General features: G+C 42.0%; 3 protein-coding genes across 4 annotated transcripts; all 3 read right to left on the reverse strand.

Moving 5' to 3' along the window:
* Positions 1-84: 84 nt before the first annotated feature.
* On the reverse strand, positions 85-1,295 carry LOC108099192 (mitochondrial E3 ubiquitin protein ligase 1-like). Of its 2 annotated transcripts, XM_017202564.1 has the most exons (4): positions 1,144-1,295; positions 611-1,086; positions 362-557; positions 85-307 (listed from the first exon to the last, which is right to left on the reverse strand). In XM_017202564.1, exons 1-4 carry the CDS (start codon positions 1,246-1,248, stop codon positions 188-190), a joined length of 897 nt encoding a protein of 298 aa, XP_017058053.1. In that variant the 5' UTR covers positions 1,249-1,295; the 3' UTR covers positions 85-187. The 2 variants fall into 2 exon arrangements, with proteins under 2 accessions (XP_017058053.1, XP_017058062.1); XM_017202573.1 differs by lacking the exon at positions 85-307 and having other exon boundaries at positions 473-557; positions 618-1,086.
* A 143-nt stretch (positions 1,296-1,438) lies between these two features.
* On the reverse strand, positions 1,439-3,793 carry LOC108099206 (fork head domain-containing protein FD2). The gene is made up of 3 exons (XM_017202585.2): positions 3,160-3,793; positions 1,998-2,253; positions 1,439-1,939 (listed from the first exon to the last, which is right to left on the reverse strand). The coding sequence occupies exons 1-3, from the start codon at positions 3,519-3,521 to the stop codon at positions 1,439-1,441; spliced, it is 1,119 nt and encodes a 372-aa protein (XP_017058074.1). The 5' UTR covers positions 3,522-3,793.
* Positions 3,794-18,233: 14,440 nt separating this feature from the next.
* LOC108099168 (MIT domain-containing protein 1) lies at positions 18,234-19,431 on the reverse strand. Its single transcript, XM_017202527.1, has 3 exons — positions 18,934-19,431; positions 18,627-18,832; positions 18,234-18,478 (listed from the first exon to the last, which is right to left on the reverse strand). The coding sequence occupies exons 1-3, from the start codon at positions 19,297-19,299 to the stop codon at positions 18,325-18,327; spliced, it is 726 nt and encodes a 241-aa protein (XP_017058016.1). The 5' UTR covers positions 19,300-19,431; the 3' UTR covers positions 18,234-18,324.
* Positions 19,432-24,840: the final 5,409 nt, after the last annotated feature.

The raw sequence follows: 24,840 nt of genomic DNA on the forward strand, positions 1-24,840 counted from the left end.
TTTATTAAAAACACCTGATGCTTTTCATATTCTACCAAGTTTTCCTGCCATACCTTAGAATTGTAAAAAATAAAAACAATAAGCTTTAAAGAAATATGGAGAGAGAAGTTACTTTATAAAATTTTGTAATTCGATCAACAGATAAACACTAATAGGTCCTACTATAAGGACAATAGTAATTCGATTTCTAGACGATAAAGGCAGCTGCTTTAGAGGTTATGGTTCCACGACACACGGGACAAGAAACTGTTATTTTCTGAGAACACTCTTCGCAAAGACACACATGGCCACACGGAAGTATAATGATCTAGAGTAAGGATATGGGTATTATTGGTAAAAGGAATCTCATCATTCTTATCACCTCTTTGCGATTGGCGCAGCACACCACACATAACATATCCTGGGAAAGATTTAAAGAACGGTTCTGTCTGCGTTCCAACTCAAGGCGATTGTGTATTATGACCTCCTCTATTTGAACTTTCCTCCGCCGATGAATTTTTCTGAGAATAAAAGCAATCAGGACAATGGAAATAGCGCTGCAAACTAGCAGTTTTAGTCTGAAAAGAATTCCTAATTAAAGAAAATAGTTTAGAACATTTATAAAACCCACAAATTGCCTTTATTGACGTTTTCTAAACGCTTAAACAAAGTCCGTTTGCTGGCTGTGGTAATGAGTAGAGGTCCTTTTTGCGAAGACTGCAAACGCAAGGTATCTCCATCCAGTTTTAGTTCCCCAAAAGCAGTGAGGAATGATCCTTCCCTTAAAACCTCCTCCGCGGTTTGCAATCTCCTCTGACGAACGCCGGAGAAGAAACCACAAACGTGATCAAAAACCGAAGAAGAGGAGTGATTGAAGTCATCATAAACCAAGTCGACATTCAAAACAACTGCTCCAATGGTATTCCCGATCTCTACGCCATGTTCTTGGTTACGCAATTCATATATCATTCCATTGGTTATCTTGTGGTCAGGGAGCGTTGAAATGGGGCTTACTGATCCCCTGATTACCGCATACGGAATCTTTTTGCCAGGCTGACGCTCCACGATTGATTTCAACTGACCATCGATTTTATATTGTGGCGCCGTCTTGCGAAACACTCCATTCAGTTATCAAACTCAGTGCTAAATATGAAGTATACGCACCTTTAGCACCTGGAATGCTCGTCTGCTGTGTACATATTCACGTACACAAAACCCAAGCAAAGTTAAATCTACGCTAACTGCAATAAAGTCATTAAAAAATTCCATTTTTCGTTTTTATAATGTTATATTGTGAATTTTCAATATTTTTGACATTGATCTCATGAGGGACTTCGATTTTAAAAAATAAAACAAGCAGAGGTGAGTTATTTTCGGATTAACTTTTATTTCAATCACTGTTTGGTCAAAGCCATTTATTAATTAGTAACTTAAAATTCTAGGGTAAAAAGCGGATTTATTATGGCTTGCCAATTATATTGTCGATGGTGAAAAGAGTAGTCTTTGATCGAATTGGTGTCGCTGCAGATGAGTTTTCAGCAGTGTTACTGGTCACCAAGTCCTGGAGTCCTCGAAAGGAATCGCCAAGGATTGGCACAGACGAAGAAATATTTTCCCGACGATTGATAGGAGGAGTAAAAGCGCTCGGGGAATGTAGGTCCTCATGGAGGGAGGCACTGTCCGCAGGATTGTGGGCTGTTTTGCTGGAACTCGAAGACGCATCCACATCGTCAGCTGATTCCCTGATCTCGGAGAGGGAGGAACTGGGCAATGGTCGTGTGCTCCTCGCTTCGTTGTTGAAGAGGCTGTTGAATCCCAGAGATACCGATAAATACTGCCGATGCAGATCCGTTATCCTGTCCGAATAATTGGGTCTTTCGTTGCAGAAGATGTCAAAATCATTCAGCGGTTCGCTTTGCGATCGCATCTCTGCTGCACTGTGGTTGCCATCAACGGAATCCTGGGAGTACATTTAGATTATTATACGTTATTTAAAATTATTTTGTTTATATAGTTACCTTTCCTGATTCCCTTTCGAAGCGATTCGAGCTGGTGCAGTGTCTTTGTCTTCGGGTCCTTCGCCGTCGGTAGTTTCCCTGCTCGAACATATCCGATGCCGAGGAGTCCAGCATCCAGTAGCTTCCTTTACCGGCACTGTCATTATCCTCGATCGTGTTTTTATCCCGCGGAACCTTCACAAAGCAGTCGTTAAGCGACAAATTGTGTCGGATTGAGTTTTGCCAGCCCTGTTTATTCTCCCTATAATATGGAAATCTACAAGAAATATAAGATAAGTATTTTGTTAGCTTCTTACAACATCCTTTTATGTTCAAACGATTATTATTATATTATATTATTCTATTTAAACAAGTTAGAAATCAGAAAAATTCAGATGTGTTTGTAAACAAATCAATACATTTTATTTATATTTCAAAACAATATATAAATAGTAATTATTTTACAATACCAAAAATGTTGTGTGTTGATACACATCATATTAGCCAATATCTACATTTTTCATTTGGTTTGTTTAAGCAACGCGGTCCGTAAAATCAATAAAAATAATATTTGTTTATGTTGATAAAGAAATCGGAAATTTTTAGTTTATAAACACATGAAGTCATGGTTCTCGTTCTTGTATTTTCAGTTATTAGCGCTTCATTTTGAATATTTGCCCGCCATTTTACAAAATATGTGCTTAAGTAGGAAAAGAATTCGGGCATACAAAGATATACGCAAGAAAACATTTTTTAATATTTCAAAAAAATATGGCCATAACTTAAAGACCTAAAATGAAACCATTTTTTATGAAACAAACGAACGATCAAGTAATCCTTGTGATATTTATATATTTTCCACATAAAAAAATAAATTTACGCTCAATATTTCATTGATTTAATCCCACTTTTGGCAAAAGTTGAGACAACTGTTTTGAAATGCGTCTTGGGATGAAGACTTCTTCGGTTTGTATAGAAATTCGGAATGTTGCGATTGTTTATTTTGGCATTTGATTTAGTCAGGACTGTCATCTAAATTTCTCATGATTTTTATTTTTAAAAGAACGAACAAATTCATGTGAAAAAAAATTTAAAAAAAAAAACTTGGAGAGAATGTACTATACGTAGTGGAATCCTTTTACAACTTAATTTATTATTTAAAGTTTTTAAATAACCAGCTTACTTGTCCATTATAAACTTGTAAATTCCACTGAGAGTTAACCGCTGATTGGGAGCACTGCTTATAGCCATGGCAATCAGGGCAATGTAGGAGAAGGGAGGCTTCTCCGGCCGATGGGAGTTGTGCAGGAAGGATATGGGTAAGCCCCAGATGTTGTTGTGCAGGGCCAGGAAATTGTCGATTCCCTGGTAGTAAAATGCAGGTGAAAACGATCCGCACATCAGACCCTCCATTCCGACGGCACTTGGTGCCAATGGATTGGGGGATACTTGGGCTCTGAGATATTCCGGATTGGCGAGAAGGGAGCTAACGAGCTCCTCGTTATCCGGCAAAACCGATCCGTTGGCATAGCAAGACGGTAACATTTCGCGAAAGTATTCCGGTTGCTTTAATTCCGGTAATTTAAATTAATTTGATAATATCTGTGTTTTTTCTTCCAAATTCGATAAAAACACGCACTGTGCACTTTATTTTGGATTTATTTAAAAGGATCTTTGTCCTGTTTCTCACGAAAATATACTACCCAAAGTTGTGGGAGGAACGTGCGCGGCTATTTGACTACTCGTTGCGTCAGCCAAGGAGTCCGATCGACTAATGAATGGACTCGGATACGCAGATCACTTGTAATGCCTCATCCAGTACTCATGTGCCTGTGTTTCTGGGGAGAGCAGCGTATTGGTCTATAAATACAGAGATATGCAAACACCCTCACCAAAAGATCCACATGTGTTTAGGTTCTCCGAGAGATGGGGAGAGTAATTCTTAAGAAAACACATTTCCTTAAGGATAGATTAAAACAAAAATTAACTATATTTAGGGTTTATAAAAAATAAAACATCCTGAATGTAAATAATCTTTCAAAAATTGTAAGTTTACATTTCTGTCAATATAACTTTTAATTAGATTTTTGGCATTGAAAAAATCCCCTATTAAATATCCTTGGTTATATTAGTATTTTACCGATTATCCGAGATATATAACTGATCTACAGTGTCGACTCGTAAAAAGGGGGCGTTGCTTGAAAATATATTCTCCACTCTTTCCATGTTTATTTGTATCCATATGCTCAGAGCGATATTCGGTTCTCATTTGTCTGTATTTTTGAAGATGGGCGGAGTCTAGATCTTTTTTGAATGTGTATGTGAGTCTGTGAGAGTTTCCAATGTGTTTTGAAAAATATGTAAATTAGAATTTTCAACAAATGAAAATTGAGCAAAGTTTACACATGAATTACAGTCATTTGAATTGAAAATTGGAATGAGATTAAAAAGCTAATTGAAGAGTAAGAAAATTAAGGGGCTTAACAGTATATCATATTTAATAAATCATACGTTTTATTAACAGATTTTTATTTATACAATAATTTATTTAATTGTTTAACTTAAAATGAACTTCTGGTCTTGAAGTTTTTTTTTCAGGACCCCCCAGTTAAAAGCGAAACAAAAGTTTTGATAACTTCTCTGCTCAATTGGTTTGTAAACACTATCAAAATGGTAGGATTCCACGAAGCACTTCGTTTAAACAATACGCCGGATAACAGCTGCCCAAGATAATGCCAGAAGGTTTATCTCCGTGCAGTCCCTTGACATTGCTATCTCGTAGAATTTCCCTTCCGATTTTTACGACTTTTCCGAGCGAAAGAAAGCGAGAGTAAACTCTGCCGTCAAGTACGCAATTTTCTCAAAGCAGCCAAAGTCTTGGTCTATATCTTAAAAGGTCGTAAAATAATGTGTATACATTTCAAACAGGACTACAATCGATTTTTACGATCGTGCCGTTCTCAAGTAGAAAGCAGAGATCATTTGAAAGAAATAAAAACATTGAACGCAAATCGAAAATACCAAATACCGAGGCAATTGAAGCTGAGTTATTCACATGTGTGGAAGATGCCACAAAGGATTCTTCACGCTCTCTCCCGATTTATTCAAATTTTACGATCGCTTACCGCTGGTAAAAATGGGTCATAAAACAATGGGTTATCCTAGTGCGCGTGATCCTCTGATTTTCTCGATGGCCAAACATTCGAGAGATGTCGCTGCTTATTTTTAGACCTATGCTGGGAATAGTATTCGAAACAAATATTGTTTTTTATGGCCCAGCTCGGTTTGCCTTTAGTCTAGAACCCAATACTAATGTTCTTCGGTCTGAAACAATGTTTTCTTTGGGGTTCTCTATTTTTTTTTTTGACGTATCGGTCGCACTAAGCCATAAAACGCCTCGGATCTTGTTTGTTTAGTTGCCGCTCCCGACCGCAACTTAATCGCTGCTTGTAATTGCATAGTTATTGTTTAGTGCGTGACTACCGATGTTGTTGTTCCCGTTGTCATCGCTTGATTTATGCCATCAATTCCCTGTTTTTGTTTTAGACTCACATGAACAAAAATGCAGTGGAACTTCGATACCACAAACTCTGATAAAAAGGAAGCTATAATCAAAGTATTATCAAGTTTTATTCCCAACCAAAACGGGGTTTTAAAAGGTGAAACCTCCGAAAGGAAACCCAAAAATACACTTCCATAAGCTATAACTTTGCTTATTTTGGTCCGATTCCAAAGTGACATACCTTTAAACATTTGCAATTGCGTTCATAAAAAAATTACATTAAAAATTTTCCATTTCCCGATGGTCGATATTTTGACCCCTGTTCATGCCAGATTTTTCAAAGTTTTCCGATGTTTTACCAATAGGAGACATAATTCTCGAGGCCCACAGCCCATAACTTTGCCAATTTTAGTCCGATTTCAAAGTGGCATACCTCTAAATATTGGTAATCGCGTCCTTGAAGAAACTGCATTCAAAATTTTTTCATTTCCCGATGGTCGATTTCAGTATCTTATAACGTGTGTTTCAAGTTGTTAATGGATTTTTTTCAGTTTAAAATAATTTAAGAACACAGCTTGGAAGGTAATAACTAAGTTTCACTGTAAGGTCTTCGATTTTGGGCACACTTAAAGAAAAACGCGCTTGGGTGCCAGTCGGCACCTTGTCAAAATTTGATTTAATCACTCGACACTCGGTGTTCCAGAGATCAAAGACAACAAATCATCGATCAGCGCGGATTTGTGGCTGTGCTCAACAAGCAGTGATTTGTCAAAACCCGATGGGGAGCTGCCTGCCCCAAGAGCCCCCGGTTCATCGGGCGGCATTAACATCCAGTGGGGCCTATTTATAGGCGCCGTAAAATGCAGCACGGACTATTATGGGATGAGGAGGGGCTGGTGCTGCGTTGTTTGACAACAAATACCGAGGACCGCAGAGCTGGGCCCCTTCGTTCCACATCATTGACAGCAAATTATCCACATTACCTGAATTGTCAGGACCGCTCGTTGCCCATTAGCCATTACGGCGGTGTGAACGTGACCTTTGCCGGCCATTAAATGGCACACTCAGCGTCCCGGAATCGGAAATTTATGCGATTCTTGACACTAGTTGCTCGGATCCAGCGTCTCCAGCGTTTCCATCGCTTCCATCCTTGTCCTCGATGATAATGATGACTTTCGGAACGCCAGAAGATTTCTGAAATGAAATGCGTGAGCAATAAACTGGTTGTTGACCTGTGACGGCGGGAATTCCCCTCGCCTTGCGCTCCTTATTTGTTGGTAACAGGTGTTGGACACACAAGTAATCGCCGCCATTTCGATTCCGCTCCTTGGCCAAAGGGTTGGTGTTAATTAATGGCGGGTTTCGAGTCGATAGCGGTAAGCGAAGACCATAATTTATTTAGCCATTGAGTTTGTTGGCAAGTGCAATTGATTTGTGTTGCGTAATCCTGTGCGGTTTTCACCCTTTTTCGTCTTGGCTGAAGAAGTCAAAGATAAATGTCTGATTTGCCCCTTGAAATCAATAAAACTAATACGAAAGCTTAAGGATACTTTATATTGGCTCGAAACGTAGACTGACACTCAATTATAGTTTTTAATTAACCGTATCAAAGAAACCGATTTGAACTGATGCCTTTAAAGTTTCCTAACTTCTCCTGACTTTAATTCACTCGAATCATTTGTAATGCCCCCATTCTGACAGCACCTCATTTGCACTTGAAAAACCTATAAATTGAGTGATAACTTCGCCTTCGCCGCTGGTTGGCATCTTCAAAAAGAGCAATCTATACACAAATCGAAATCGAGTGGCCCCCAAACCACGGGAATCTCATGGATTATTATTTCGTATTACTCATATTGATTTCCAGCCGCAAGAAAAGTTTTTCGTTTTCACGGTGGGGAAAAAGGAGCTGGGCGGATGTGTTCGGAAAAACATAAAGCAAGCGAGCACTCACATTGATTGCTTTTCCCGGCCAAAATGAATCAAGTGGAAATGTGAATGAATTTCGCACGTTTTAAGTGCCAAATTATCGGCTACTCAACCGGGCAAACGAAAAGGAATATCAAACAGTTTTGCTGCACAGGCACAGGTTTAAAAACAATAAACTTTCAACAGCAGCAGCAGTAGCAGCAGCATCAGTATCAGCAAAAGCAGCATTGGATGGATGTTTGTTTATTTGTTTAAATTTAGAATATCGACCACATTAAAATAGCAACAGCTTCGGAAAAGCCTCTCAAGTGGCCGGCGGCCCATTAAACAGATTTCCAAGATGTATTACGGCCGAAAAGCGAAACCAAAGCCCCATTTTCCCTGGTATTTTCCAGGGGCCCTGTTGTTTTTGTGTTGATATTTTGTTGGAGTTGACCCCGCGGGTAATTCGCACTTCAAAGCGGGCCCCATGCAATCTGTTTATGCCATCGAGTGGGCCAGCTGGTGGCCCCCAAAAGATCTATGGCATTTATGAGTAAGTGCGGGCTGGGGATTCCTCGAGTGCCATGTGCTAATGAGCCGGCGGTTTCCCCGCTCGCCCTCCCCATTTCCCCCACCCAATTACCTCGCATTATCCGGGGCGTTAAGTGAAATAATCTGTGGCAAGTCTGTCTACGCACCTGACGTGATGCCAATGGGCATTACCTACCAGTCCACTGCGATTCCATCATCGATCCTTGTCGCCGGCATAAAGCAGCTGTCAAATCTCCAGTTGACAGCCACTTTCATTTCGATGCATTATTAAAATACAGGCAGTGGCAACATCCTGACAACTCCCCAAGGACCTGCACTGCTCAAAAAAAGTAGCACTAAGATTATTTAAATTTGTTTTATTTCTTCGCGATTTGGGAAAGTACTTGAACCTAAAAATGTATGCTAAGTTTTTTTTTTCGATTATTTTACACTCTTGTCTCATGGCTTAAAATATAAAAATGTATTAAAAAATATATAAATATGTATTTGTAGTTTATCAAACTCCTCCATTTAAGTTTTGTCTCTTTTGTCTCTTTAAGAAAATTAAGAGAAATCCACAGAAATCCACTTTTGATAGACCACGGCGATTCTCTCTTTCTTAATTCGTCGCCATTTTACTAAGGTTATTGCATCGCGATGCATCGCATTTTTTGCCGGCTTCATTAATTCTTGTGTTACTTATTCCAAATTAGAAAAAAAGTATTAAGCTTATGTAAAAGCAAAAGTTAAACACAATGCAGTTATAATTAAACACCAGTGACAAAGTGATCTCTAGTTTTTAACTTAAAATCATTCATAAACAAGTTTTCAATTGCTTACAATTTTACATATATGTATGTATAAACAAGTGACGCCCGATCGCGAATGTGTGTGTGAATTCGCCGTATCTTCTATTTCGCCGTATTTTAATATCATAAAAAAGGTGCCATCTCCAGCCATATTTTAAAGTTCGATGTAAATAACCAAAAACTTAACATGGGTAAGTTAAAAGTATTAGAAAAATCATTTCCTAGAACAATCCCTCTAATTTATTTAGTTTCGCACAAGTTTAAAGCTAGTTTAAGATGTGTCCTTCAGAGTAAATCAAGTTATTATTGAGCGGTTTTGTGAGTGCACCTTGCAGCACACCCCTGCCACCTTTCGGGGCAACCAGGTGAGCCAGAGCAACAGCAAAAGCCAGGGCCCGTCGCAGACATCTTGGCGACTGTCGGAGCCAAACGCTTGTTTATTTTTCATGGGAAAGTCAGCCAACATTGGGGAGGTGGGGTGGAGAACTCCCTCTTGCTGTTGCTGCTGCTGCTGCACTTGTTTGTATGTAAATACAAGTAGGCAAAACTTCATGCGGTGCCCATACACACACCCGCACTCCCGACCATATTCCGTATTCCCTATTCCGTACTCGCAGTCCGGAACACACGCATCGCGCAACAAAGGCACGTGTAAACAAGCGGGGCTGGTTTCCCCTATCCCCGGAGTGCCCTCGTACTAAAACCCCATACTCCCCACACTCCCCACAAGTGACGCTATAACCAGCAATGCGGTGGCACTTGTTGCCACATCGAAGTTTCTATACCCTCCAGGCGATCGAAGGGCTGGAATCAAAGAGCCCAGCACTAACTTCCCACGGGAGATTCAATTTTGAGGCGAAACTTGGCCTTAACTGATAAGCGAACGGCTCTATCCGCTTTCATCAGCTCTAGCTTTCACTTTTAGGGGTTAAAGACAAGGGATTAAAGGCAAGACTTATAAGAAACCATAACTGATGGGGTAGGGACTGTGACTGCTCCAAGTATATAGTATTTCAAAAAGTATGCTAGAAAATATTTCAGAGACCTGATGTTATAAAGACTTTCGACAACTTTCGAAGCGGTCTCAACTTCTTCATTGTCTTAAATCTTTACTGTGACCTGCACTAGCGAAACCGCGGGAAATGCAGTTTGCAGGATACCCTGACTCCAGAAGTTTGTAAATTGCGAGCGACCTTTTCGCCGAACAGCTAGTATTGACCCCCATTGGGTATCAGTTTTTTCCGCCTGCGAAGCCATCGCGGAGTGGGAAATGCCAGAGTTCACCACAAAACTGTTCGCACCCGCTGGCGAAGAGTGCATAATAAAAAGGGCATCTACGTATGAATATTTTTTATATACGAATGCAGGCCGTCGAGGCGTGGCGCGGCAGACAGAGTGGCGTCAAAAGTTGCCCGAGTTTTCGGGACGGGGCGGTTGGTTTTGGTTTCGGGGGGCTGTGTGCACTGGTTGGGAAGTACGTGTAACGGGGGGAAAGGGGAAACGAATGTTATGAAAACAACGGCAGCCAAAAACCACTTGGCACGGGCCGCACCTCGTTGTAAGCCCAATGTAAATGGTCGACAGTTTGATATGTGGTTTGGCAGAGCCAGCAAAATATCAGTTTGAACGGAACCAGAACTGTAACCCCAGCGCAAGAAGCTGCTGATTTAATTTTCCATGGCCGAGTTTTGAGGAAAATGTGGGTGGTCCCTTGTTGGGTGATGGGTGTTGGGTGGTGTGAGTGAAAAAACGGAACTCGTCAAATGTTTACAAGCAAATATGCCACATCATCAGGGGAACTACGAGTACAAACTCGGACGCACTCGTAGTCGTACTCTCTCCTCCCGGAATTTACAGATTTCTCCTCTGGTTAAGCCGCGAAATCGGGGGAACAATAAGTTGGAATTCGCTTTGATCTTTTCGCACTTTTAAATGTTTGAGAAATCTTTGTAGAAGGCATGAATCGGATTTCGGAGAACCAATAAAAAATTAATGGCAGCCTCCGTCTGTTGTTCTTGTTGTTACTGTGGCCGCTGCTGTTTTCTTCGGCTGTTATTTGTTTTTTAAATTTTCTGTTTGATAAAGCGCACCACAAACAAAAATGGGTGGCGAAAATAAATCCTCCTCCCGCCCGAAAACAAAAAGCCAGAAGAAATAAATACGTGTGAGGGCGCAGAGATGTGCAACTAGTTCAGTGGAAAACCAGCAAATGGCCTCCCTCCATTTTCCATTTTCCCAACTCGCCTCTCTGTCTCCCTGATTTACATTTGATTCGATTGGAAGGCGGAAATCTTCGGCAATTGCAGATTAATGCCCTGACAGCTGCCTCCTGGCGAAAGTCCTGGCCCTTCTCCACTTAAAAAAAATGTCCATGCACTTGAAAAATTTAGCTAAGGAAATGGCAATCAGTCTTTTCGAGACACCTCTTTAAAAGATTTGTTTGGTTTTTACATTTGATAAAGGTTTAGTTTACAATTTAAAAGATTTATTGAAGGTATATTCCACATTCCTTCAATTAGTTGTAAGTTTTTGATACCTGCTTTACTTTTTACATTTTTTTTTGTTTAATAATGTTTGTGTTAAAAAGTGCCTTTTTTCTAAATGTGTCCTTAAATTTTTTTGTAGTGCCCCTGTCGTTTCTGGCTCTTCTCAGGTGTCAGGATACTTTGCGCTGATTAGATAAACATTTTGGGGAAATGTGTTAAGCCTTGTTTGGCTTTTGTTTTCGGCTGGCGGAGGTTTGGCCGATTGCCTTTAAAGCCAACTTTCTGCGGGCCAGCAGAGCGCTGTGCAAATGGCATTTTTATTGAGCCATTAAAATTTTCGCTTTGCCTTCGATGCCTTGGTCCTGTATATCCTGAGTACCTATCCTGGATCCAGGATCCTGGTAAGATGGCCATATCTGGCGGGCAGGACGTTTTGTCCCCCGGCTCCCCGCCAACATTTTGATTAACGTGCTACTGATGCTCGTTTGCTGCGTTGTTTTTTGGGTTTTTTTTATTTGCCCGCAAAAATCCCACCTAAGGGGATAAAGTTGTGAAATATTTTTGGGATTTGCGCGACTTAGGAGTTGTCCCATTCCCGTTCCCATCCCATTCCCAATTCCGTTTGTTGGTGCTCTAGGTGATTAGGCAGCAATCCATATTTCTTGCGGCCAGCTTTGGCCAACCAACTGCTACCGTTTTCTATATTTTATTTTCTATTCCGCTAAAGATTTATGTACATATTTGCCTTGTTGGTTCTGGGCTTGGGTCTGGATCTGGATCTGGATCTGGGAATTTGCCTCATTAGCCGCAGCCCTACGAATTTCCCCACCTTTCACCTGGGGGCGTGTGCGTGTGCGTGTGCTTATCACATGAATGTCATTACGCACCTTTCGCGCGGGGATCTGCTGCCACAACCCCACTTTGGCCATAACTTTGTGCCCCCTGCCATCGGAAGAAAGGGAGTGAAAGTGCGAATGCGAATCCGAATGGGAATACGTGAGTTCTGCAAGTTATGTGCGCGTAAGTGAATGAAATTACCGTAAGGCATTTAACCAATGCAAGAAAGTCCGGGCTCTCGGAATAGATACATAAATGACAATGCCGCAAAGCGTTTAAAGATGCCGCATAAAAATGCTGGGACTGCCTGGGATTGCCAGGCGTTCAAATCCACAACCATCCCCCTTCAGCCATCGGCTGACTGGTTGTCTTTTCGCACTGGAGAAGGCGCGCTTATCGTTTTGACAGGAATATCTGCGCTTTCTAAATGCCGACGCCGTCGTTTATGACGCTGACTGCTGCGCTTACGATTGAGTCTGCAGACACCTCCCTCTCCCCACCCGCTCGTGCCCCCCGATTTGAGCCATCCTGAGGAACCTTCTTTTGTCGCCGTAAAAACGTGCTGTGCCTGGTTGTTACTTTAATGGCTTTTACTCCCCACGAATCCCGGAGTCGTCAGGCGAATTATGGAAGCTGCCGTCGCCGCCATCGCCAGCGCCATCGCTATCGTCATCGCAGCCATTTGGGCACTGAGAGAAAAACTGGGGCGTCATGTAATAATGATCCCCGAACTTTGGAGGAACTGTTTTTCAAAGCCTCAAACCCTTTCATTTACTTACTTTTTCACTTTGTCAGTCAGGGACGCCTAACTAAATATGGTACCACTTCCATTGTACATTTTCAACTGAAATACCTATAATGACAATTAAAAGTGTGCTTTAAAGTATTTTCTTCCACTGCACTCAGCATCCTCATCTCTCGACTTGCGCTGGCTTTGTTTTTCAGCACTTTCGCGTGCCGGCGTGTGTATTTAATAGTCTGTGGTTTGACATTGACTGCCAGGCCTTATATACACACAAAGAATCATATACAAATATACATAAAGTGCGGGGCATTAAGGCCGCTCAAGTTGTAATCTGGGCGAAAGGGCTGGCGCCGATGCGGTTCCAGGATCTGGATCTACCTGCTCCAGTCCTATTTTTATGCTGTGGCCGACCTCCTGCTCCTCCAGCCGCTTCGCAGCTCCAGCGCTTCGATTATCGTGTCAAATTTTAATTACTCAAATTACAACTCGGCTTTTTATGCCCGCGACTTACTTCCTCTAATGCTCACTGAATCCCTGAGTTCGCCCCCCACTCCTGTCATTTACCATTTCTACAGCGAGTTGTCAACGCTGTCACAATGTCTCCTGGTCATTAAACATCCGACTTAGAGGAGGCGTGGATTTGCGGCGAAATTTTAAAGCCTGTTAAATAAGTGAAATAATTGACCCGAGGTAAATTCCTGGCTAAGAATGTGGCCTGGATTTGCGAAAAGGAAACAGTGGCTGACATAGAATTTAAAATAGGTTTTTAATGAAAAATCTGATAAGTGTGCTATAAAAAGCAACCTGAGAATAGAAAGGATGTCCTAAGAAGCTAAGGAGGAAAAAAGGAATGTTAAATATGTATATATTTAAGCCAGGTGTTTAGTTTTTATAAAGAAACCTTACGGATTTCAAAATATCATTATAGAGACAAAGTATTAAATTCATAAATATTTTCCTTATCGCTGCTAATGCATTTAATGGTGGCAGCGGACCTTTTTCCGAGTTCATCAATTCGCTGGCGAATTTGACACGCATTTCGGTCTATTAACCACTGGAAAACCAAACCGAAAAGGATTTTCAAGGCAACCAGTAGCCAGTGGCTGCCAAAAAATATCTCTGGCCATCTATCTTTGGTTTAAAATCGCCAAAAAACGTGACGAGGGGTGAGCTGGGATGAGAGGACGCTGGGGGGCAGGGAGAATCAGGGAGATAGCCCGAGGATATGAAGCGACTTAGGCCGCGTTAGTCCTTTAATATGCCAAGATTGACGTCGATTATGCATTAATAGGACACGCACTATAAATAACGCGCCTTTGGCCCTAGCGAAGTCCTGTCGTGACGTCTATGGGCCTAATGAAGGCTTTTTTCAGCATACGTTCCACGTAGTCGCCCGGGGGAGCGAGTGAAAAAGAGGCTGCCAGAGAAAAGCACTTAGAGAAAAATCTACCTCTGATAAAACATTTTACTTAAGGCCCTTCAACTGGAATAATTTCCAATCAAATTCATAGATTTGGGGTGCGTAGAAAGTGTCTTATGTTCAGAAAAGAATAAACTATATATTGACAGTGATTTTGAGGCAACTCTTAAATTTCCAGCTCTGCCATAGAAACATATTACAAAATTCAAGAAGTTTTATAATCCCAAATTTTCAACATTCTTGATTGTCACACACATCTCAGATTCATATAAATCAATCTTTCGCTTCCGTGTTAATTTTCTATACCTCCTTTTTCGATTTCCGGCGCACTTTGCTCTCCGATGTCATTTTTTAGCAGTGCAGTAGGCGTCACCACCCATTTCGAATTTTGCGCTGACATTGATTGATTATAAATCGGCATACATTGCAAATCCAAAGAGAGGACAATAAATGCCTCTGCCGCTGCTGCTGTTGCTGTTGCCTATGTTGCTGGCCATCCTTTGTGTTGCTGCTGTTGTTGCTCCTTGTGTTGCTGCTGCGGTTGCCTTTGTTTGGTCTGTGACAGCTTTTAATCTGGCACGAGGCACAGCAGCAACACCAACACCAACAGCAACAGCAATAGCAATAGGCAACAGCAACAGCAGCAACAATGGCAGGCGGCAGCAACAATGGCTAGTCCTAAAGTGCCTGGGACGACGACTGTGTGGCATATTTGAAAATCACTTTAGTTCATATTTCGGACGCACAGCCTGAGACCTCAGCCAGTTGTCATTGCGTTCTCCTAATGCCTGTCCAAAGCGTTAATGATGCGGTTGCTGGTCAACCGCAGCAGTCGCCGCAGCAGCAGCAGCAGCAGGAGAAGCAGCAGCAGCAACTAGCAACGCCCACCGAAAGCCACCCACCGCTCCACCCTTCCGCCCCTTGTCCTTCACGCAATTTACATAATGGTCGGCTCCTGGTGCAGAAGAGATGCTTTCAACAACAATAACAACGCCGGCAATAGCAATAGCAATAGCAGCAGCAACAACAAGCGACATCAACAACATCAGCGCCAACAACAACATCAAGAACAACAAAACAACAACAACCAGGGGCAGCCGTTGATGGCACGTTTTTGATTTCAATTGCTATTGCCAGTAGTTTCACTTGACTTTATGTGCTCCTGCGTCTCATCCCTAAGCCAATGCACTCCGAAAAAAAGAGTGTGAGCAAATGTAAGTAGGTTAAATCGTATGTTTGGGATACATATTTAAGTAGAGATTGGAAACGTATCTGTTCCTATATTTATTCTATTCCAATTGTTATGTTTGAAATACGAAAACTCACTCAGAATAGATTCATCTTGGGCCAGTGGGCTTTTCGCTCAGTGCAGACATCTTTCTCGTTGGCTTCTGTTCGCCTCTGATGTCTGGCCTATATAGGTTGCTTGGCGCCATTTTATGTACGTAGCAAAACAAAAGTTATGGCCCGATTTTCCCTATCGCCAATGCTGTTCGGCCCCACCCACTTTCTATTTTTTTTTTTTTGTTTTTTGGGAGGGGGCGTTCTGGTAACAAGTGGGACATTTGCCAGTTTGCCTGGCCGTTGTTATTGTCCTTGTTGTTGATGTTGCTGGCAGCAATAAAAACAAGAAAAAAATGTTGACGCCACCCTTTTTTCGGCGGGTCCAGAGTTACGCATCTAATAGGAAGTCGGCATAAGTATATGTGTACACAATGGAAATCCTAGTTTTCCTTATCCCAATCCCGAAAACCCAATGATAATTTTAAGCAAACGAGCGAAGTGTCGTAGTGAAAGTCAAAGTCAATTACGTGGCGCTTTCACAAATCTTTCCAGCCAGGACAATCGTGTTAAGGAGCTGGGGCTTTCTTGGGAGGTCATGGGGGTGCTATGGCAAATTAATAGAGAGCACACACGTAGGCAGGAGCCACCCTCACCCACACACAAACACACACACACACACACGCGGTATCGTAAAATGTAATGTCATAAGTGCTGCTCTGAACCTAAAACATTTCGCTTAACGGGACCTCCTTCCCTGTCGCGACTCCATCTATTGGCCGCTTCCTTTCTTCATCCTGGTAATGGCCAAGTGAGAATCCTGACTGCGACATTGCGACGTTCACATGCCCAGTAACAGGTTTCTGGAAGCGGAAGAACTCATTTTTTTACAAAACAACTAAAATTTGGTTACAAAATTGGTATTGGGAATTAGCATGTTTCATTTTTATATCAGTAAATCCCAAGTAGATATTGAACATATTTTGGGAGTGCCCAGTTAATTTATATATTGACTTTTTTGTATATATTAGCTTTTTGTTTTAAATAAAGTAGCTAGAATAATTAAAGAAACTCGGCTGGAGGTCCTTCGTAGAAACCCATTCCCCCAAGTTCCCCAATTCGACATACCCTTGCTAGAGCCAAAACACCGGGTACAAAAAGTGGCTTCCACTTGGGCTTCTGGTTTTCGGCGGGGGGTAAAATATTCGGATTAGTTATGCTGTTGGTCCGCCCCAGGCAGTGTCTGTTCGACTTCCTCCCCCTCAGCCAGAGTGGTGGGTTCTGCGTGCCCTTTGTGTCCTCGCACTCGGCCAGGACGAAGTGAAGTTGCCCCGTCCAGGACCCGGACTATAACTAATTCCATGGTTATGTATTGTAGTTTCCTGCGCTGCCGGTGCCTGCATTCATCGCTCACAAATTGGCAGTCAGCGCCGGAGGCTTGTGCACTTGCGACCAAGGAGTCACTGGACCAGCGGACTCAAGGAACTGTTGCTCGCCGACGGGGAGCTCCTTAGCCTGTTTTGTTCAGTCAGTTAGTGGCTTATTTGTAGGCAAACATTCACCGAGAGGCCCCGGGATCCATCTAGTTCATAGATTTATCTAAAATAAGTGAACCATCTAATTGTTCAATAAGTTCATCCTGGGCCCCGAGCAGCGGGCCGCTCTTGTTGCTTGTTTAGAACATCCAGGGAATGAATAGCCAGCTTAGGCAAATGGAATCCCCACTCCAGAGCTGGCAGCATCCCCATACCCACACTCGCCCGCAGGCTCCGACCTCTAGACGTGCTTAAACCCAAAATTAGGGGTGGTTACAGTGGGTCCTTGGTGGGTGGGCCGGGTGCCTTTGCTTTTGCAGCTAGAGAGAGGTCTTCTCCAGGCCTTCTTACGGGCCATAAAATTTAAAAGCGAGCAAAGCATTTTAGCTCTGGTGCAATTTATTAGGCCGGCTCATCGCGCCGCATTTCGGGCCTTTGCGTAACAATTGCCTTCATCTGTTGATAAATCCCTGGCATGGCACCAAGTAAATTGAAAATATCCCCCGCCGCACACACGAGAAGGTGGCACATCGGCTGCTCCTCCGGTTCCGATGTGCAGCCAACTGTGTCGCAGTTCTAATTATCCACGCACATGTATACTGCCAAGGAATTGAACAGGACAACTTCTTTAACTTTGACTCGAGCTGGAGTTCCAGGAGGGAAATCTGGAGTAAATGTTTAAAATCTCTTTCCTTGAAAGCAACTTTCTAGGATTCCTATTGCTACGCAGTTAAATATACTCCTAGGTGATGGTGAGCCAATAGTTCTGTTCGTGTTACAGAAAGTGGTTCGACCGCGGGACGCTCGACTGTACCTCCATTGAGCTTTGGACGGGGCTTAAAGCGAGTCCTGAGAACACGGACAGAAGCTGGTAAAGCAGGAGCTTCCGCTTCTGTCTTTTATGCAACTGCAGTGGCCACCCGCTGGCTGCCTCAGTGGAAAGCGGCATTCAAAACAGCAGCCAGAGCGGCCCGCCAGCTGTGCAGCTGCCTCCGCATCCGCATCCGCAAGTGGCGTGAAAGTTATGAATTTTAAACATTTTCTGGCAGAGCATCGTCGGAACCAGAGAATAGCGGAGAAACGCCCCTCTGGCCACGACCATATATTAGTTTCAGTGTCTTCGTGGCGTCTGCAGATTTATAGCAGGCCAAAATCTGCAATTGTGGGTGACTACTACTCCCCTGAATGGTTCACTAAAAATTGGAAGAAATAAGTCTTTATAAAAATACCAAAAGAATGTATAAAAGAAGCTGTATCACTTTAAGCTAGGCATTATTGTCTTGTGTGTGCTTCAGGAGTCGGCGGTGCTGTTGCGCCAAATATCCACATCCGTTTGCAGGCATTTCCGGAATTTATAGTTGACCAGGCCAATGGAATACATGGGATTGGCGGCCTTGTAAAAGTGCAGCCCTCGGCCAATTTTGATAATGTAGCCATTGCTCAAGCTGCAAGCAAACACAAAGAGATAAGATATTTTATAGTACATGTACTTTTTTAGTAGGGTGGCTCGACCTTCCTTAGTAGGATAGGCGAAAGTTAATTATTATATTTAAAGCTTGAAAGTTTAATGTTTTTGAAATATTTTTAGCTTACTAGATTTTGCGGTCGTGCAAAGTGTCTTCGTATTTGATACAGACACTAATATTCCTCCGCTCCAAATCTGCTTTGATCTGTCCCAGGTTTGTTCTTTGTTGATCGGGGTTCTTTGAATCCTGATACTCTTTGGTAATCAGGCGAAAATACTTTAGATTGGGGCAGTTGGTGACAGCCAGCTCCAAGAATCTCACAAGGTTTTGATACTGCAAAGGGCTCTTATCAATATCAACTTGGCAATACTTTGTTTTGATAACTTTCAACTTTGGCTTAGGTCAGGAGTTATGTTATGTTTTACATTCCTTACCTGATAGTTCTGCGTCATGTAGGGCTCCTCCACCATGATCTCCACGGTCTTATCATCCATGTATTTGCCGAAGAGCTGGTCGTAGTCGAAGCCCGTGTCGTTCTCATCGATGGAAACATGGGAAACCACCTGACCGAGCATCAGTTTGCCGTTTACCCGCGCTTTAATCGCATCGGCCCGATCCATATATTCCTTGATCCTGGTCAGGTATCCTTTCCGCTTCGTTTCATCCGGCTCCCCGTTTACGAATTGCATTAACTGAGCGATCCCCTCCGTGTAGAGGGTCTGCGCCTCGAGAATTCGAGCTTTTTGGTCGCATTCTACGGCGCGAATGAGTAATTCTTTGGCGTTCAAGGGGTTGCTCATCTTGACATCTTAATAGGGAGTTTTAAGTACTTCGCAAAGTTGCTATCTTAGTGATATTATCTATTGTTAAATCGAGGATCGTTTGTATTTGATCTCTTCTGCAGACGTCAACTATGAAATCGGCGCAATCAATCAGCTGTTGGTGTGGCCGCAGCTCTTGAATTTGAAAAATCCGAAGAGCTGGAAGAAAGTCAGGGAAATGCTGGTATTTACATACATAGCTGACCGTTATTTTCAAATCTATGTATTTTCAATTATGTATAAAATCATTTTCTTAAGTGATTTAAACTTAAACACATAAAGCTGTCAGTCGAGTTCTTTCAGTGGATTACACTTTAATTTAATTTCGCTCTTTTGTTATTTTCTCTGGAAAACTTTTCAATTGCAACACGTGCAGATAAAAAACGTCCCGAATTTGCATATTTTATTGTAGCACGATGACGTTCCCTTTATGGCTGTGTCGCTTACGAGCAATTACCTGAAATCGAAAACGAAAGCGTTTTATCGCCGGCCAACAGTCAGACATGCCAACATCGAGCCAAATTCAATTTCACTAAGCCAAATATTAATTTATTTGTGTTTTCATTTCTGGCTCAAACCGCCAGGTGACCAATGGACGTGGCTAAGGATGAGGAGGAGGATGGCTGGACTCCTCTGTTCGATCGAATCCGGAGTCAGCGAAGGAAAAAACCGAAAACGTTTCGTGTAATTTCGATTTGGAGTGGTCGGTGGTGGGGTTTTTTTTTCGGTGGGTGGTTGAGTGGTTTTTCCCGACCATCCCGAGTCCGTATTTTTATTTATGTCATAAATTTTAAGCCATTGGGAGCTGTGAACGGGAACGTGACGTCAGCTTATAGTTCGCATTGCGGGGCTTAAATTTTTCGCATTTTAAATGCGTATTAAGGAGAAAGAAAAAGTCATTTTAGGTGATTCGACATAAAACCCGCCACCCAGCTCATCCAATTGCGAATAAATATGGCTTAATACATGCGTGTGCTATTTGACTATGCAATTTGTTCGGTTCGATAAAGTGAAATGTCAAAAAAACATCGCATAACTCGAAAAGCCATTGAAAGTGATGTCAAATTGAAAACTTTATTTGGCGTGCTGAAATAACCAGTTTTATTTTTGAAGAAGTCCCATTAGCAGATTTCTCCTAAAAGCATGTGGGGTTTCCATAATGGTCGAAATTAGTTTGGTGCCGCAATCTAAATAAAGAAATAATGTTGAAACTAGCTGCAAAGCAATTTAAGATTTTTTAAGGGAATTCGCTAAATGCTGGAAACCAGCGCTATTCTAAATCTATGATTAAAATTCCCAACCAGCCCTAATTTAAATAATTCAAATAGTTTCAGCAAACTAGGAACAAAGGATCCTAAAAAAACATAGCATACTCTCTGGCTGAAGTAGGAATGCAGCCAAACTGCTTTGGAATTCAGCTTGGAAATTAATTTGCCGTCTCGAACAAACTGTTTTTATTTGTAAATTAGACAACTTGAAGTGAAAGTGACCTTGTTTAAGACAACATGATGGAGGAGAAGTTGAGCTCCTTGAGTGCCACGGAGGACTAACTTTTTGTTTGGAATTAGTGGAATTGTATCTTGTAAAACACAAACTCAAGTGGGCTAAAGCTGCGAGCCTAGAGCTCTCTGCCATGGATCCACATGTCACCCAATAATGCGCCTGTGATGTGCCAAGCCACTTGTCCGAGTGTCGAGTGGGTGAGGGATTCACGGGTGAAGTACACAGTGACAAAAAATCGAATAGGACAAAGCCCTCTAATTTTAACATGATTTTGTAAAAGGCACTATTAAAATTTTTGTTTTAAATTAGATTATATGATAAAAAAATATCACGATTATAACAATATATTTATATTGTTGTTAAATCTATTTGATCTAAAAATATCAGGCTCGTATCGTATTTGTTTTTGTGTAGAGACTCCAAGGGGTTTGTGGGTTAAGTTCTCCGAAGTTGGGGTGACTTAGAGGATGGATATAAGGAATCGAAATCGGAATCGGCATCGCTTGCTGGGGGGCAGTGGTTAGCTTGGCTTAGCTCATATTACGGGTATCTTGGCGCCAGCTTTTTATCGACGATTATTTTTCTTTTAACTGTGTTGTTGGCCTGCTTTTATTGTTGCTGCTGATGTGCCTTTTCGCTCAATATTTGCTTGCTAGCTACTTCGTCTTGCTCGCATTTTGGCTTCCTTTTTTTCCGCCACTTTTGCAGCCTTTCTCGTTGATTTTTATTTGTTTCTCTTTCAATTTATTTTGCCATTTCGTTTTCCTTTCTGCTGTCATTGCTGTTGTTGTTGCTGCTGCCATTTTCATCGCTTTTATTACAAACACACACAGGACTCACTCACACAGGCAGACACATGTGGAGCAGCACCCCACATTGTGTGTCCTTCACAGTCACAGTCACAGGCACATTCGCACACACTCGCAGTGCGTGTTTGTCAGTCTAACTGTGTGCTCAGTGCACTGCGAACAAATCAAGTGGATTTATAGCAATCAATACAATTTTTGTTTGTTGGCCTAGATATAGCATAGGTAACATGGATTCAAATTCGCTAACTAGGTACATCTTATTCTCCATGCTTGATTTCTGTATTTTTTTTAAGAAGGTATACCAAACTCGATTGGTAAAGCCTAAAAAGTATTTGAAAGGAGAACCTATTTTCAGTAAAAAGATTTTATTATAGCACATTTAAAGGTTTCATTGGATTTATGAATGATCTTCGTCTTCTTAAAGTAAAATTCACACTTTAAATTGCAGTGTAGGGATTTAAACTTCCTTAAGCCCTTTTGACACGAGTTTTTCTTGGCTTCAAGTGCTCGCCATACCCTTGACTTTCGATTGCTTTTTCTCAGTGTGTTTGCGAATCTGTTTGTTTGCTGCTAAATGTGCGCTCAGCCCGCCACTCATTTATGTCGTCGATGTGCCACAGCCGCTGTCACCCTCTGCAAAAACAGCCCCGCGTCGCCCTTCATCAGCCTGCCCCTGCCACGCCCCCCGCCCCCTGGCACGTTCGTTAACGTTCAGTTTTCCACTTGATGCTATTTATGTTTGCTTCCATTTTTCAAGAAGGATCAAAATTTATATTGGCTAAAAAGTCCCTCGAGAGCTTTTTGCCCCCCTCCACGGGGTTCCTTTAAGGAAAGCCCCCACATCACACACTCTTACAGATGTAACAAATTGTAACACAATCGTAACTGTTTACTCGGGGGTCAGGGGTCGCCGAAATCATAACCTCATGAACTTGTTCGCCCCTTCGAGCGCGGTAAGTGGCCACGCCTTCCCTTAGCCCTTAGCCCACATGTCCCTCAACTCGAGCGATTGAATTGAGCTGTGCAATTGTTTTGATTTCTGGCCCAGGGCCTTCATTTTCCCGCTTTTGCCGTGGCTTTTCCTAGCTAGCGCTGGGAAAAGCGCCCCCACCCCTCGACATTATGACTTCTCGTATTTATCGCCTGTGTGGCAAAAATGTAATAAACAATTCTAGATGCTTTATTGCTCTGCAGCAACTCAATTTATATGGCCTGGCCTTTGAGGTGCTGTGCTCTCTCGCCGGCTCCCTATTTTTTTTTCTTGGTCTCCAGATCCTGGCCAAAAGCAATCCCCATCATTCCCCCTTCCACGCTGGCCTGCTTTTGTTGTGCGTCAGTTTCCCTATTAAGCACACACAAATTGATGATGTTAACAATGACGGTACAAAACTCGCCGGCTCCATGACTGGCCACAAAAACCAGAAAGCTGAAGTTTCTGTCGGCGAACCGGAACAGCGCATGGCCAACTGAAATGGAAACTGGCTGGGAAATTCGGAAGCCCACTATTGCGAATATAGTTCAAGATGTATGTGTTGTATTGGAGGTGTTCCAGAAGTCTTGAAATTTATATAAGGAGGTCAAATTGTAAGCATCGACCAAGTCCGACTAGCTTCCTTCATTGAACAAGTTTAGACAAATACTACTGATTGTTTCGATAAGGGGTCAAAAAGGGACCAAGCCAGCTTTAAAATAAAAAACAATGGCCCACGAGAAACTTTATCGATGATTACATATTTTGGAAATAAACTTTAAGTGTTTTTATGCTTGTCTGGTTAAGAAAATAAACACATTGCAAAATACATTATCATATTAAATTCGGAATAAATTTGATGGCCTAAATTCATTTTTGAGTTCTAGGTTACGGTTGAGTGAGCATCATGTGTTTTTTATGGCTTTAAGGACATGCAATGAAGCTTAAGAAATTGTTTAATAAATAGGTAAGCATGTTAAATAAATTTGAAAATGTATTTTGCATAAATATTTTGTTATTTTCGTTGGTTAGACTGTAAATAAATGGTTAGTTATATCAAATTATGCTGGTTGAGTTTTTAAAATATCTTTCAATCCATCATTAAATATTGATCCCTAAGATGGTTGGAATTTTATCAGATTTGTTTGCCTTAGCAGAAGAATTCTTTGAGTTTGAGTGTACTTTGGCTTAAATATCAAAGTGGATGCTGTAACTACTGCAGCTGATGTTTATTAAGCATCGTTAAATATAAAACCAAAAGTTTGCGCTGCCCGAGATGAGATTTATGGACGTTTCAGCATTTTCAGGAGCACAGACAATAGCTCTTCGTGTTTGTGTTGCAGGCCAAAAATGGCTTTAATGTTTTCACATTTGCTTTGTTGGCTTTGATGGAAGCTAACTTCCATCGGGCCCCAACCCCAATAGACCAAGAGCCCCGCCCCTTCGGATCGACAAATCAATTGAAAACTGACAGTTGTGACTAAACGGCGCATATTTCCTTGACATCTGTGTGTGGGAGTCTGTGTCTCTGTCCCCAATCCATATCCCCAATATATATTGGGTATTGAGTGTGTGCTTGTCTGTGTCATGCATATTTCTGTATTGGATTTCAGTCCATTACGCGTCGCTCGAGTTTCGGGAATTGGATATCGGCTTTTATATATATATAGAGCATGGCGGGGCCCTGTTGCCGTTTCGGTTGGGTTTCAGTTTCTGCTTCTGCTCCATTCAGCTCCTGCTTTTGGTATCTGGCTTTGTTTCTGACTGCGGCTCTGTTTCTGTTTCTGTTCCTGCTCTCTCGGTTCCGTTTGTGCATTAACGAAACTCACGCACGCCAGCCTAGCCAGCAAAATGTCAGGGGCTTGATTTATCCTGGCCAACTCCGGCACTGCGTGTTTGGCCACAATCAATCGATTGCCGCCATCGCCATCTCCATCGCCATATAGCCATATAGCCGAAGCCCATCAACGTGGGCCCATCACCGCCCGGCTGTTTGTAACTGTCGCTCAGGGCGTGCCTACACTCAAAAACTCATTTTTTTCTAAAAATACACGCACTTAAAACAAAGTTGGGTGCCCATAAAAAGCTGCACTAAATACAGATATTATGGTTGTCACGAAAAGATCATTAGTGACTGGTTATGATATTCCATAATCCCGATATATTTTAATGACCGAAATTTATAAATTCAGAAATAATATTTAGTAATAGGAAATCCCCTTAAGTAAAAGTAATATG

This window comes from Drosophila ficusphila, unplaced genomic scaffold, assembly GCF_018152265.1.
Source record: "Drosophila ficusphila isolate 14025-0441.05 unplaced genomic scaffold, ASM1815226v1 contig_286, whole genome shotgun sequence".
NCBI classification, from domain to species: Eukaryota; Metazoa; Arthropoda; class Insecta; order Diptera; family Drosophilidae; genus Drosophila; species Drosophila ficusphila.